The 16,047-nt window shown below is 39.7% G+C and overlaps 1 protein-coding gene across 5 annotated transcripts in view; it reads right to left on the reverse strand.

Moving 5' to 3' along the window:
- Nucleotides 1-973: 973 nt before the first annotated feature.
- CDH2 (cadherin 2) overlaps nucleotides 974-16,047 on the reverse strand; it is a 214,277-nt gene continuing 199,203 nt past the window's right edge. For all 5 annotated transcript variants that reach the window (XM_047828632.1, XM_047828633.1, XM_047828634.1 and 2 more), the window contains 2 exons: nucleotides 13,436-13,600; nucleotides 974-2,386 (listed from right to left, as the gene is read on the reverse strand). In XM_047828632.1, coding sequence (XP_047684588.1) covers nucleotides 2,180-2,386; nucleotides 13,436-13,600 — 372 coding nt within the window. In that variant the 3' untranslated portion in view covers nucleotides 974-2,179. The remainder of the gene's footprint in view (nucleotides 2,387-13,435; nucleotides 13,601-16,047) is intronic.

Raw genomic sequence — 16,047 nt, forward strand, 5'->3', positions numbered from 1 at the left:
GAGCCCGTTTCTGATCTTCTGTCCCCCCCTCTCTCTGCCCCTCCTCTGCTTATGCTCTCTCTCTCAAAAATAAATAAAACATTAAAAAGAAGGAAAATATGGTGTGATATTCATCACGAAGAAAACAGAAAATACAGTGAGACTTTCTTCATGTCTCGTAAAACTCACTTACGAGTCATAGTAAGATACATCAATGATTTTGCAAAGTTTAGTAGGATCATTTCTCCTTTTTGTTCTCCGTGACCATCTATACAGTGCTAATACTGTTCTGTATACTTAAAATTTGCTGAGAGAGATCTTTTGTGTTCTTGTACACATACAAAGGTAACTATGTGAGGTGATAAATATGTTAATTAACTTGACGGTGGAAATCATTTCGTAATCTATACAGATGGCAAATCATCGTGTTGTGTATCTTAAATACATACAATTTTATTTATCAATCATATCTCAATGAAGCCAGAAAAAAATGGTCAAGTCATGGAACAGAAGTACCAGAGAGTATATATACTGCATGGGGTACAGAAAATGGCTTCAATGAACTGCCTGAGATGCCAGGTGTCCAGTGCGGTTTTCAGGGCCAGTCCTGTAACTTTTTACCAAGGTTTTCCTTATGCTGGTGCTCTAATGAAAAAGGCCCTTTAGAGTCAGTGTAATCATAAGCTGGAGCGGAAAGGAATTAAAGTACAAGTGATACCAAGAATTATACAAAGTTCACTGAAGTGATCTGTATACCATCATCGAACAGTCTCCTCCCGCGTCTCTTGATGTTTTTCTCCTGTGATGGGAACATCCGTGGCGATTCTCTCTGTTGCTCGCTGGACAAGGCCGCCAGGCTAAGGGGGGTTCAGTGGTGAACAGCGCGAGAACAGATACATACTTTTGTAGTGCTGTTCTATCAACGAAACTCCGATAGTTGGGGTTTTTGCAACATTTAAAGCAGCTCAGGTAGAAAAGAAAAAGTTCAAACCAGTCACCAGATCCAAAATTAGCATTTTATTCAGAACGCTGGGGTCAGAGGTGTGTCATTTATATTCTGGTACACAATACAGAGGCAAAGCTGCTGTCAGAAGTCTCTCCAGTTTAAAAGCTTGGTTTTTTTTTTTTTCATTTTTTTTTTTAAAAACACACACTTAGTAGTGCCTCCAGTGTCAGGCCACCCCTTTCTTTTCTTTTCTTTCCTTTTTTTTTTTTTTTTGGTACAAATTATGTAAAACATTTGTGCTAAGAACTTTTCTCCCTCCCCAAACAAAAAAGAAAATAAAAAATAAAAAAAAATTAAAAAATTAAAAATTGAGTATTCTAACTACAGCTCAACAATTGAATCAAATGTCACTTTGTCTTGTAAATACTTTATCCATAACGAAAGATATAAACATGCAAAAAACCTGAATCCATAGTCCAAATAATACATACACATGTTCTGAAGTTTCTGTACTTCTCCATAGACTATGCCAATAAAACATTATGTACACATACCATTTTTACAGTGAAGTGGAAAAAATACAGTAAATAAAAAAAGTGTACATGGATTAAGACCAAAATGTATCTAACATTCTAGTTTATGAAAAAATTCAATTTTGCTACAAATTGGTGATATGAAAACTCCCTTTATTTGCAACCAGCTGCGTAAGTTTTAAGATTTTAGTGAAAAAAAAATCTAAAGTCTAAAACTAGAAGTAATGTACATTTTCCAATCTCATGGTCTCATCCCCCAAGATAATAAAATTGCTCCATGAGTTTTTGTTTTGTGTTTGTTTAATTCTGTGTTTTAATAAAAGCAAATGCAATGTAACAAAAGCGTATTGAAGCATATCATGGTTTAACTTACTGCTCCCACCACAAAATATTTTGTCTTTTACTTATCGTTTCAGAAATCAGTACCATTAAAGCCTTAAACATAAAACTAATTCCAATCTGAAAAAGGTACAAAAAGGCACATAAAATCCCAGTGCTTCTGTACTGTAAAATTCAAGTGTAACTGAGCTCAGTGTTTTTCCAAACAGTATTGGATCACTGATATTCCCTCTGAGCCCAAATTGGTTTGCAGCCTATGCCAAAGCCTCCAGCAAGCACTGTGCTAGTAGACTACAAAGTTAAAGCCTAGCTTCTGAATGCTTTTTGGGAATATCAGTTGAAATTGTTTGTACTTGTCCAAAAACCAAGTTCACCCTGAAGTTCAGTCATCACCTCCACCGTACATGTCAGCAAGTTTCTTGAAGCGTGGCCCCCAGTCGTTCAGGTAGTCATAGTCCTGCTCGCCACCACTACTTGAGGAATTAAGAGAGCTCAAGGACCCAGCGGTGGAGCCGCTGCCTTCATAGTCAAAGACTAAGAGGGAGTCGTATGGCGGAGCGGTGGGATCATTGTCAGCAGCTTTAAGGCCCTACGATTTGGAAAGACAAAGAAAGAACGCAGAGAGGGTTACGATGTGCAAACCACAAGCAGATCCTAGGGTTCCCATGGAATCAAACACTTGTTTGTAAGTTTCCACCTGCAGACCACAACATTTTCTACCTACAGAAATTGGGGTTATCACCACGTTTGGAAGTTAGACAAAAATACAACTTTCCTCTGCAGGAAAGACCCCTAGGACGTCTAGCTCAGTGAGGCCAAGACGTACAATGGAAGGGGAGTTAATTGGAGAATGTGTTTGGCAGGTGGCAGAAATGAATGGCCAACTGCTAGAGGTTGAGAAGGATCTCAGATGAAGTCCGGTAATGCAATTGGATAACCGTGCATTGAGTAATTACTGCTGGTATAAGTTATAAGAAATAACACACAGGGCTATGAAATCATGTCATACGTGAACCCTAAGAGTCAGAGTCAAAGGATTCTGACAGTGAACACGTTGAACAGGTTGTAAATGCAACGCAAAGAGAGAGATATACAAACGAATGCCATATGGCCCCTGCCCTCTACAAGCTTGTAATCTAGCATAACGGGCATTACTATTGTGTGAAATAAATGATAAGTAATAAAGCTACAGGGTCAAGGCAAAAAATCATTAGAATGCCAAAAAAAAAAAAAAAAAAAAAGGAAAAAAAGAAAAAAAATCAGGACTAGCACTGAGAGCTAGGATTTCAAAGAGGAAGTGGCATATTTGACCTAGGTCTGGAAGGAAAAATGAAGGGAAATTAAAGGAAAATGAAAAAAAAAAAAAAAAAAAAGGATAACTGGCCAGACATGATTATAAGGAAAGATACTCATTAAATCATTTATGTTCATAATGAAACACAAAATGTGACATTAATTGACATTAATCATTAAACTATGATCAGGTATTATTTTTTAAGAATAGAGTGACTTCTAGCTCCCATAAGCTTCAGAAAAGTCATGTTCCAGTGTCTATATACAGTGTAAATATTGGCAGGGGGAAATTTTGCAAATCTAAATTAAAGATTATTTAAAAACCATAAGAGCCAATGAAATTATTATCTAAAAACTTAACTCTTGCTTTTTAATCTAGAATTCATGTACCTGTAGCCAATTCATAATTATGCCCTACAAAACCTTTAAGGTTTAATACTTAAAATGGCATTTTCTCTAAATTTTCCCCAGTTCCATTCTAGTGCCCTGAGATACACCAGCATCAGTTCCAAACAATCTTTCTCTTTTCCTACAACTCTGCTTTTTAAACGCTAGTGGGCTGTCCTGTCGATCAATCCTTCCGATCCACATGTATTTTACGAGTACGTACATGTGGGACCTTTTAATAAGTATGTGATCATCTGTTTATTCTTCCAAGTTTACAGGGGAGGAAGAGAACAAAAGAACATGAAAATTAAGGTCAGAATCAGTATGTAGAGTGGTTACTGGTTAACACATCAGACCTCTTAACCACTATCCCCTGGGTTGCCAGCTCAGCGCTACACAGTATTAGCTGAGGGATTTCGGCTAAGTTCTCCAGGCTTCATTTCCTCATCTGCAGGTGTAATAACAACAGTAAGATTATTATGGAGACTAAATGGAATAAAGGCACCCAAGGGCTCATCACAGTGTCTGGTGCCTGTTGGCACTCAATGAATATTAGTCTAAAAAAATCCACTTTTAGGTTCAGTGAAAAATTTCTTGCTTTGTGACTTGAAAGAAGAAAAATAAATGTGAAGACATGGTATTTTGAGAAACAAATGGCAGCTGCCGGACTTCCATCGAAAGCAAGAGAGAAACTGGGGCGCCTGGGTGGCTCAGTCGGTTAGGCATCCTACTTCGGCTCAAGTCATGATCTCGCAGTTCAAGAGTTTGAGCCCTGTGTTGGGCTCTGTGCTGACAGCTTGGAGCCTGAAGCCTGCTTTGGATTCTGTGTCTCCCTCTCTCTCTGCCCCTCCTCCACTCACACTCTGTATCTCTCTCTCTCTCTCAAAAAAAAAAAATATTAAAAAAAATTAAAAGGAAAAAAAAGAGAAAAGTACACACTACCGGTTTTCCCATCCCAAGTCTCTCTTACCAACCATTGTAACCATTTTAATGAAACACCATTTTCCCTCATGTCTGGTTATACTACATATAACCCAGAAAAGCCAGTGTAAAATAAAATAAAGCACATCTTCAGCAAACTACTTCAATGTATAAAACATAAGTAATTTTAGAAAGGATTTTATTTACCATATTTATAGAATAAACTACAAGGCAATTTTGCTAAGACTGAAAATCACAAACTACAATTTCTCAAAAGTCAGAATTCCTTTCTGTGGTAGACCGTATTACTGTCCTCAATGATTTACTATCCTGTCTTTGTAGGTGGATCACATGCCCACACTACCACAAGTGCCTCTCTGGAGCCAGAGTTCACTTCCCAAACCCATTGCCAGGCTTGGCTATGAGCTGGGTTTGGCCAGTACAACGTAAGCAGCGGTGTAGAGAAGACACCTCAAGCCTTTTCCATCTAATGCGTTTCTATCAGTTCCTTCTTGCCCCCTCTCCCAGGAGAATGGTCTGCCCCAGCTCGGAGTTTTCCTTCTGCCTGGATCCTGAAACACAGAAGACATGAAGACATTGCCTGCCCACAGTTAACCCAGAATTTGGGCAAGAAGTAAACCTTTGTTATTGTAAGCAGATGATACTTTGGAGTTGTTAATTACTGCAGCCTTAGTTGGTAAAAGCCAAACAATGCACCTTTGTTCATTTTGTTTATATTTATGTATTCAATTCAAGATGTATTTATTGAGTATGTATATTAAATGTATTCTGCTTAGTGGTGGGGACACAGCTATTAATAAGCTAGATCCAACGCCTGTCCTCACGGAGTTTATATTCAAATATTAGCATGCACCCCTTTTCCTTTTCCCTACAAAATCCAGCAACTGCAAATTTAAGCAAGAGATGATTCTTTTAGTCCAGCGTGGTCTAAGTTGGGTCCACACGAGAACTGGACCCAAGAAAGATCTGGGAGGAAATCAAGAAGACAAAGAACATCCTGATAAGGAGAATAAGTTTCTGAAGACAAATACAGGTATCTCCTGCTATCCGAAAGTAAGAACATTCTGATGAAACCTTCCGAAAGGAAGGAGGAATGGAGGAAAGCAAGGAGGCAATTACTATTCATTCCTATAGGAAATTTCTTGAGTATTCCCAGACTCCAAAAATAATGCCTCTGAGGCTTTTCTGATACCTCAGGACACATGTTGCTAACGGATGCACAAAATAAATGGAGATGAAGCAGAGATGTTCACAGACACAGTTCAAAGCTTTGCAGTTGGATGCTGAGATGCTGAGTGTAGTTCTGGGGAAGGAGCCTGGCGGGCTGCTCTCTCTGCTGGGGTGCACATGTCTCTATAATGGCTTCCCATACAACAGAAGCTATATACTGCTTGTTGCTTTTCACCTTTTTTCATAAAAGCAAACCCCTCTTTGGATTTCTTTCGGTTAGTGAAAACAAGTACTGATGTAGGTCTTCCATAGAAGTGAAGTGGTAGAACGTGAACTTTTGAAAACCAGGGCATATCTGTATTAAGTTTTCATTATGACCTTGAGTAAAACTGCTTTGTAAGACAGAGAACAGAGACAATGACCAAGGTCACCATGTCCAGGTCATCTGTTTTATCACAATTCAAAATTTAAATAGAAATACATGCAGAGCCCTGCCCAATCTTTACGGTGTCAGCTCCAAACTGGAAATATGAAAAGGTTAAGACTAAAATTAGGTCTAAAGAGTCAATGGCAGGGTGTCGAGTGTAACTGGATTCAGTGGAGAGGAAAGCAATGGCCTGTATTTACCACGACTTAGGGACAAATGTGGGAAGCTGTCTGGTATTCACTGGTGTGGAAAAGGACCTGAGACCCTTCACTGTATTCCTAAACCATCTAATTCAACTCCTTAAAATAAGTATAATACTGCTGATAATCTAGACCCCTACTCACTACTGAGATTCTAAAGTATATTCATTTCTTGCAAATGGTTTTTATCTCTGGCTTTGGTTTTTAGATCATCCTGGTCATTTCTGAATCTGTTTCCTTCCTCCCTTCCTCCCTCCCTCCCTCCCTCCCTCCTTTCCTTCCTTCCTACCTTCCTTCCTTCCTTCCTTCCTTCCTTCCTTCCTTCTTTCCTTCCTTCCAAAGTTAAGGCCATGCAATCCATTAGAAATCACTGTGCTATGCCAGAACATTGCACAGTCTCAGGTTTTAATGATTACAAAAGGGCAAAAAAAAATCACTCAACTTTTCAAGAATTCTTAGGCAAGCCATCTTTCAAGCCTGAAGATTGAGTACCTTAAGTCCCTTCCACTTGGATAGCACTGATTTTTATCTGAGAATAAAAACTCTTGTGGATGAGGTATTATATAAATTCTGGGTACTATTTTGGTAATTCTAAAAAGATCACAGTCAAGTTCTGAGAGACTGAAAATGACAGACATGCAACCAGAGAGAATGTACGGAAGAAATCCGGTGGGCCACGTACCCATCGGGTCTTCCCTTATGGGGTTCCTTTTTTCTTAGGTGTAGACACTGTTTCACACGATGTGTAACGTGCTGTTGTCAAATCTACAAATGAACTGCATGTGTTTCTCTTTCTCCGCCTACGTCTGACTAAATCTAGAAGAGCATGTGCCTTTTTTGCCTTTCCTGGAGAGGCAGATCTTGAACTCTGGATAAATCTGAACTATTTTCTATAGTTTGAGGTGTCTCTGTAAAATGAAAAAGCCTGTGTCTCTGGCTGAATTCTTGCTGAGCTTGTATTTATAGACTTCTGATCCTATGCTTTATGGATGGAGATATGCTTTTACAAGAGCTATAAAAACCCACATTCTTCAGTACGGGAACGCATGAGGGATCTGAGAGGAAAGAGGTCCTGTTGATTCCCTTACATTCCGTCTTCTGTTCTCTCAATGCCCCTGCCTTAGTTCAGGTCCTCTTTATATCCTGCCTGGACCATAGCAAAAGCCTCTCTAACTGGTCTCCCAGGCCCCCAGTACTATTCCCACTTCTTTTCTACAAACTACGCCTGGTTCCTCTTTCAGACATTATTTGAAGTTACTCCCCCAAGTAAAACTGATTGCTATCACCTATTGCAGTGTTTCCCAAATAAGGGAGAAGTTTCCCGGGTGGGGTGGGGGGTATGCAAGATACTTTTTAATTGGCACATGAGCACTTTAAAACAATTACCTTTATTGAAGAAATAAATTAAAAATTGATTAGAAGTTTAAGTAAATAATAGAAGAGGTATGTGGACCTGGAAAAACCTAGAAGGCATTATTACTCAAATGCCTGTTGTTTGGGTAACCTACAGGATAGAGTTAAAACTCTTTAGCAGAGCAGTCAGTGAACTTGGACTGTTCATGTACCTTTTCTGTCTCAGCTATTCTTGGCTTCAGCAACCACAACTAAATTATTCACCAAAAGCCCCTCCAAACCTAAAAATGTGATGTTTTTGTGTACCTCTATGTTATATGCATATTCATTTCCTGCTGGCTGAAATGTGATTTCCTTTGGCTGAAACTTCTTGACTCAAAATTTTTCATTTGATTAATATCCATCCATCCATCCATCCATCCATCAAAGCCCATTAAAAATGTTACTTCTGCTACATGGATTTTTCCCTCAATCATGACTGAGAGTCATTCCCATGATCCCTTTTAATTGTATTGCCATGTTTTGGTTACACTAGATTGTGACATCCTTTTCTGCCAACGATGTTTATATTCATTTCATATCCTGCTATTCAACACAGTCCCTGACATCCAGCAGGTATACTAGAAGGTAGCTTTGCACTACTGTCCTGGGTTTGGGTTTTCACCTTATCACCGTGTTCATATTTATATATACTCCTTTTAGAAGAAGCCAGGATTTAGGATGAGGGGTACCTGGGTGGCTCAGTCGGTTAAGAAACCTACTCTTTTTTTTTCTAATTTATTTTTTTTTTAATTTTTAACGTTTATTTATTTTTGAGACAGAGAGAGACAGAGCATGAATGCGGGAGGGTCAGAGAGAGGGAGACACAGAATCTGAAACAGGCTCCAGGCTCTGAGCTGTCAGCACAGAGCCCGACGCGGGGCTCGAACTCACGGCCCGCGAGATCGTGACCTGAGCTGAAGTCGGCCGCTTAACCGACTGAGCCACCCAGGCGCCCCTCTAATTTATTTTTTATTTTTTGAGAGAGAGAGCAAGAGCGAGCGCACACGAGTGGGGGCAGTGCAGAGAGGGAGACACAGAATCTGAAGCAGGCTCTAGGATCAGAGCTGGCAGCACAGAGCACAATGCAGGGCTTAAACCCACAAACTGTGAGATCACGACCTGAGCCAAAGTCTGATGCTTAATGAACTGGGCTACCCAGGCGCCCCAGGGGGACTGACTCTTGATTTCTCTCAGGTCATGATCTCATGGTTCCTGAGATCCAGCCCCGCATCAGGGTCCGAGCTTGGGATGATCTTTCCCTCTCTCTCTTTCCTCCCCTGCTCATGCACTGTTTCTCTCTTCCAAAATAAATAAATAAAACTGAATAAAAAAAGAAGAAACTAGGATTTAGGCTTAAAATATATGTGGACATAAAAGTATACTAGGTTTACATTACAGTGGAATTCTGTGACTTTAATACCAACATTACTACGTCCCTTTCTGAGAATTTCATTTTACATAAAGCAAATTTTTTGGAAGGAGAGGGTTTTTTTAAATTTATACCTAGAAAACAGTAGAAAAGTGTTCTTCTTGCAAAGTCACTTGTAATAATAACTAATATAATGTGGACTATCTCATTTAGTCCTTATAGAAATCTTAACAGAGGATTTTATTATTATCCTCATTTTATGTATACATATGAAAACTGGAAATCCAAGGGGTAAAATCCAAGGATTTCAAAGATAACAGAGCTGTTAGGTGTGGTAGCTGGATATGAACTCAAAGATAAGAGTGGACAGAGATATTCTGAAGAGGACAAATAAATTTAAGAGGAGACAAAAAGTAAAAGTTCTAAACTTTAATAGTTTCTTGCAAGTTATTTTTGAAGCACTTTTCATAAGTTTTTAAATACCAATCAAAAGTTGGTCTTTTAACAGAAATATGCCCTTGGTTTTTATATTTCTGAGATAAAGAAATATATAGGATTAGTAAAGTTATTAGAGGTATGCTAACATCTACTGTCAGGCTGAGATTAAATGAATTTGTTTCATCTTTTCACCCTCTGAAGGTCATATTTAAAACCTCAAAATAGAATGAAATTCTGTAGCTGAAATTCAAAAATGTGTGATTTGTTTTATTCTACCTACCAGACGGTAAATACATTACATTTTTTTATATTCAAGGCAACATTCATTGGTTATTTAAATAAACAAACTAGAAAATGTTCTCATGAGCTTATTTATTCCTTTCATTATAAAAACACTCTAATTATAATTGCACTATACTATTCTTCCTTCGGAACATTCAGTACTGTGCTAAATCGAATAAGATCTGGGGATAAAGAAATCTGTTTGCATTTTATATGTGTTTATAAAATACGCTTGAATTTTTTCTAGGTGCCTTTAACTGTTTTAAATTTATTTTTATCTGTCCAGTTATAGAAAGATATTGAATGAGACTTAATGGGTGTCTTGGAAGAATCTATAAGCTGTATTTGTATGTTATGACTTAGGCCATTTGACAGTTTCATCCCCATGAATTTCCCCACAGACCTGATCATCTCATCCCCACAACCCTGTTTTAGTTGTTTTCTGTAACACCTTCACCTCCGTAGACTCCTTTCCTATGTCCAAATGTAGGGCCTTTCTAGGTGTAAATGTTTGGTTCTCCATCTTGTCCACTATTTCTCTACCTTACGATCGCATTCATTGTCATGCATCCTGTGGTCATTTGGAGAGACATTTCCAAATGTGATTCTTTTGCCCATTCATGTACTTGCCAAAGCAGTGTGCCTTACACCACCCCTCAGGGATGAGCACCTCTTCCCCTGGAGGCAGAAAGGAACCTTGAATGAGGGCTTACGAAGGAAGGTGAGTCCTGGATATGGTGGGATGCCACTGGGCGGTGCCTGTCCCAACTATGTGCTTGACCCTTCTTGGCTTGGTAAAGACTTAGTGGAGGAACTAATATCTAGAAAAGGGAAGGGCATTCCAGGCAGAGAGCACAGCATGGGAACATGTACTGACATGGAATTAAAGCTGAGCCTGGAAGCTACAAGTAGAGTCCCTGGCCCTGGCCTGTAAGATGCAGGGGGAGGGGGCTGAGATGAAACTGTGAAGCCAAGTAAGGATTACGCCCAGCGGGCCTCCCATGTCTAGCAAAGGAAGGCTTCGGATAGTGGAATGTTTGCCTGGTATAAAGATCATGCTTGCAGCAAAGTAGGGAGTAAACACGAAGAGAATCTAGGTCTAATTTATTGTCCTTCCACATATGACTAGTGCAGATATGTACACACAGTAGGCATTCAATAGTTATTTGCTGAATGAATGGTCCTAAACCAAGCTCAAGATCATTTCAGAATGAGGCATTTTTAGCAAATGCAGACAATCCTCAGATTATGAACTGACTGCATTCTAGAAGTTAATTTGCAAGTCAGTCGTTTGGCACCAAGTTTTCTGTATAAGTACTGAAACATGTTCATTATGGTCCTGAGCTGCTTTTTAGGCTGTGTACTTTTTAGGCTAGGCACTGTTCTGGGAAAAGGAATTCCAAATGAAATTCTGACTGTAGCTCTTTCTACTGTGGCATTTGAAGGGCTGGGTAACTGAATCTAGTGAATCAACTAGATATACTTCCTTACCTCCTGAAGAAAATGCAGTCCTGTAAAAATGATGAATGAACACACACGTAGACACAAACACATAGACACAAACCCCAAGCATACACTAAAACACAGCTTAGAATAACCAGTATCCTCATTTTCTGAATTTAGTCAGCTCCAGCGGAGTGAAAGGCCCCAGACCTGGGCCCCAACGAATCCCAATCAACTGCACGTCGGGCAGTGCTCAGAGCCTTACAACACGTGCCACAGCACTTGGATTCCTTAAAACAACAAAATCTAGGAGCTGGGCCACACACCAGATGCTTAGGTTATGCAAAGATGAACAAGAAATAGTCTTCATCCTGGAGAGAAGGCACGTGTTCACATGGGAGAGAGAAGTATTGACAGTTATACCTCAGTGGCCGGGGCGACAATGGAGGAAGGGTCTTGTTAACCCTTCCCGGAGGTATCAAAGAAGGCCTCCCAGAGAAGGGGATGTTTGAGGTGAATCTGAAGGCTAAGTGGGTGTTTCCCTGATGGTTGAGAAAGTAAGGGCTTTGCAGAAGTTACATTATACATAGTCAAAGCTGGGATGCTTTTGAGGAACTGCAAACAGTTCAGCGGGTCTGTAGCCCTGGAAGGAACTGTCATGGGGGAAGAGGGCAGGAGTCAGATTAGGAAAACAGTCTTATAAATGACGCTTAGTGCTTGAACTTTATCACTGAGAAAAGAACAGTGTTATGGATGGCATGGAGTCCCACGGAATACTGACACTTCAGTGAAAGGCAGAAGCAGTCAAGTACTTGTTGAATCACACTGAAGCTAAAATTCTTGCTTTAAAAATGTCTTGCTTTAAAAAAAGTCTGGCTTCGACATCGCCATTCAAAAGATTCACGGTATCTTGACCCAACAACCGCAGGGATAACTAAGAAATTTCTCATGACCACAAATGCTAACTCAGAAGTAAAATCATCAGGCACTCTTAAATATTCAAAAAGATCCGGTCATAAATATAAATTCCCGCAAACCCCCTGACCAGGTCTCTACATAAATAAACTGGAAAAGTCAGGGCATAGTTTTGTAGATAAAGGAGTTATTCGCACTCTGTTGTTTTGCCTTCCATCTGCTTTTAAACCATGATGAAAGCAAATTAACCCATTACCTGTTTAACAGAAGCGAAAGCATTTGTTCAGAAAGCAGCATGTATTTCAGGAATAGACAGCAATGAATAGTTGTGAAGGGAAGGTAAATAATCTTGTTTCAAAACTTTTTTTTACAAACTACAACTGCATCTAAAAAAAACTGAAGTGGATATATATATATATATATATATATATCATACATACATATATGACTACAAGGAAGCACAGGACATATGAGTCTTATCAGCACACGACTGAAGGAGACAGATCACAGATGTGTTCCACTTTGTAATGCACGGAGACCTATTCTGATCTTGGAAATACTGAGCTGCAGGACATGGCCAGAGACTGTCTGAGTCTGCCCTCTATTCACACTCGACATCAATATGTATTGCTCTCTTACACTAAAAATTCAAAAGGAGAATTGCAGTAAAACTACAGACATGATCAAAAGCAGCAGCACAGATCACTTTACTTCCAAACTTAAGTATTAACTGTAACAGAACTCTTGGTCAGTAATGAAATAAAAGAATGCCATAATAATTTTGACGGTGGAAATCATATCTGTTATATTCAACAGAGAATTAGCTGCCTCTTTCAGAAGCTCTTAAAACTCCTCAACTAGACAAGTATTTAAATCACTTACATAGTATTTAATTTAGCTCCTCTTCCTACTAATCTCATTTGATGGAACTCTCTAGTCATTGGGTAGGCACTAGATTCTCAACGTTTGTGGGATTCAAAGGGTACGATGTCAGGAAAATGAAAGTGAACTATTACTACATTCATCAGTGCTGATAAATGAAATTAGAATACACTAGAATATTGTTAGTCTATTTATTACTTGTAATCTAGGGGGAAAAAAACCTTTTGGAGATAGTGTGACGGATACTGACAATATATACGAATGTCATTTACAAATACAGAATATCAATTGGTAGATCGGTTTTTGGCCCAGCAAAGCAATTAAATCTGTTCTGTTGCTGAAGCCACATTCGCTTTAACTCAAAGATAAGCTTGAAAAAACCAAGTGTGTTTTAACGAACTACAAAGCTGTATTCTAAGTAATGTGTGGTCTACGTATGGCTGACAATTAGCATAAAATAAACATCCTTATAAAGAAAGTGAGCCGTCTGTGCACCTCATTAATGAAGTCCCCGATGTCCCCAGGGTGCGGGGCTGCAGATCGGACTGGGTACTGGGGCTCGGCATGGATGGGTCTCTCATCCAGTCGTCGGATTCCTACAGGCTTAATGGCATCAGGTTCCACAGTATCAGGCTGCTGCAGCTGGCTCAAGTCGTAATCCTGCAAAAGACAAAATCAAAAACCCATGGTAGATGGGCATAAAGATGGAAAATTACAACCTTTGTTTTTAAACACATACCCAGAATGCATAGAAATGAGTGAAATTTAACATAATGGAAAAGTTGCCACCATGAGTTTTTCATGTTATGATTAAATATTTCTTTCACACAGCTCTTTCTTCTGTGCTTTTCATTTCTGCAGTCTGTGCTCCATCTGCTTTCCTATGCTTCTCATCAGTTTCCAATGGAAAACAGCAGTGAGACGAGGCTCCACTATAAAACGAGGAAAAACTGTCTAGAAGATAGAGTTGTACCATAGAAGCAAAGGTACGAACTTAAGGTGGGTGGGGCTCGGGGCTCAGGGCATCCTAACTTACAGCACCTTAGCATGTTAGGTATCTCAAGTTGAAGGAATTCAAAAGCCCAACAGCAAGAGTTGCAAGGTCACTCTAACTCCCCTCATCTTGCCCTTCTTCCTTGAAACAGGTCATAAAACTCCCATGTGAATGGTCCCCTTCCTGTACCAGGAGGAGGGAAGGCATTCTTATCATCAGAGACAGAGAATTTGGGGCTAAGGAATGTGTACAAACAAACCTTGTTAAACTAACCTTAATCTCCCTAGTTACTTCTTCACCATTTACTAGCCCTAGCCCAAACCCTCGGTCTCCTCAATCCTTAGAAATTTATTGTTTCTTTGTCTCAAAGTATAAAAGGTTCCCATTCTGGACACTTCTTTGGGTCTTCAAGCTTTGGGAAGCTCCCATGTACATGTAACAGTTTAACAGGATGTGTATGCTTTTCTCCTGTTAATCTTTGTTAGTATAATTTTCAGAACAAATCGGGGATGGGGATGAAGACTTTTTCCTCTCCTACAATATCTTTAATATTAATTGGGCAAATACTTGGTAGTTTTCAAACCCCTAAATTCTGATGATACAAAATTCTCCAATTTAATGTTGACATTTACAGAGACGGCAGACTTTCTGGGGATCTTCATAGTTTAGGCTTCATCTTTTGGTTGAAAACCAGCTTAGAACCATTTGTAGTATCTCTATAGTGGTTTTGATTTATTCAACACTTGGACACTTACCAGGTACCAGCATTGTTGTAGATACTTGACATATGCTTGCTCATTTAATCCTCTGATCAGTACTATTTGATGTTAAGTTTTATTATCCCCATTTAAGAGTTGAGATATTGAGTCTCAAACAACCCAAGTAACTAGTCCATGGTCCCAGATCTACTAAGACTCAGAGGCAGGTTCTGACTCCAAGCACATTAGACTTACTTCAAAGTGTAGCTCTTTGACAGTCTTGTAGGACAGTGAGTCAAGTCCAAGCTACAAGGCCAGAGTTAAATAGTGACAAACTAGACAGATAAGTGTGGAGGGCAGGAACGTGAGGAATGATGAAAATAACAAAGGAGACCAAGGGAAGGAAGGTCACTGGCATTCATGTCTGCTATGTGAGTGCCCAGGCACTCACTATACCAGCCTCTTGAGAATGTGTTCTCACAGATACTTTCTAACAAACCTGTGGAGCATGTTTCATTATCATCTTTTTAGGTGGAGAAACAGATTCAGAGAGCTTGAGTAACTCACCCAGGGTCACACATCTAGTCTGGCGATTAGGATGGGAATCAAAACCAGGCGTGTTTGACTTCACACTGTCAATCCACAGAGTAACTGTCTGCTCCTTGAGGCAGTCCCATTCTGACCACCCTCTCCTAAAAATCTCCTTACCGAGAGATTCAGCTACCCTAACCGCTAAAAGCCCCTCCTCTCAGGAGTCTGCAGGGGGCTGCGGGGGGTTAAGCAGGTACACACGGCAAGACAAGCCACCGTGGGATGTAAACTTGGTAAACTGAAAAGTATAAAATGCTCGGAGGAGAAAACTTGCATTAGATTTGAACCCTGAGCAGTCCATGCACTAGGGAGAAAGGACCTTTCTGGGATTACAAACAGCATGAGCAAAGGCATGGGGATGCTGTTTTCTCTTGTCAGGATAGAATACCTCAGATTATCTATACAAAACTTCAGTGAAAACATCTCGATTATGCACAAATGTGCTCCACTTTAAATTTTATAGAATTTATGAGTGATTTATAGACTATCTTGAGGACGTACAATGATAAAACAGATGCAAAGGCCTTTGAAATGCTAAAATGTCATACAAAATAAAAACAGGGATTTATTTAGAGACTTCTGAATGCTTACACACCAAGAAGCATGTTTTTCTGCATGACGTTTAACTGCAGAACTACCAAGCATAAGAGAGTGACAATTCTCGAAGCTTTATATAGAAAGGGAAAAACAGGGGCACTTGGGTGGCTCAACTGGTTAAGCCACTGATTTTGGCTCAGGTCATGATCTCACGGCTCATGAGATTGAGGCCTGTGTCAAGCCCTGCCGTCAGCACAGAACTTACTTGGGATTCTCTCTCTCTCTCT

The sequence above is a fragment of the Prionailurus viverrinus genome, chromosome D3, assembly GCF_022837055.1.
Source record: "Prionailurus viverrinus isolate Anna chromosome D3, UM_Priviv_1.0, whole genome shotgun sequence".
Taxonomy (NCBI): Eukaryota; Metazoa; Chordata; class Mammalia; order Carnivora; family Felidae; genus Prionailurus; species Prionailurus viverrinus.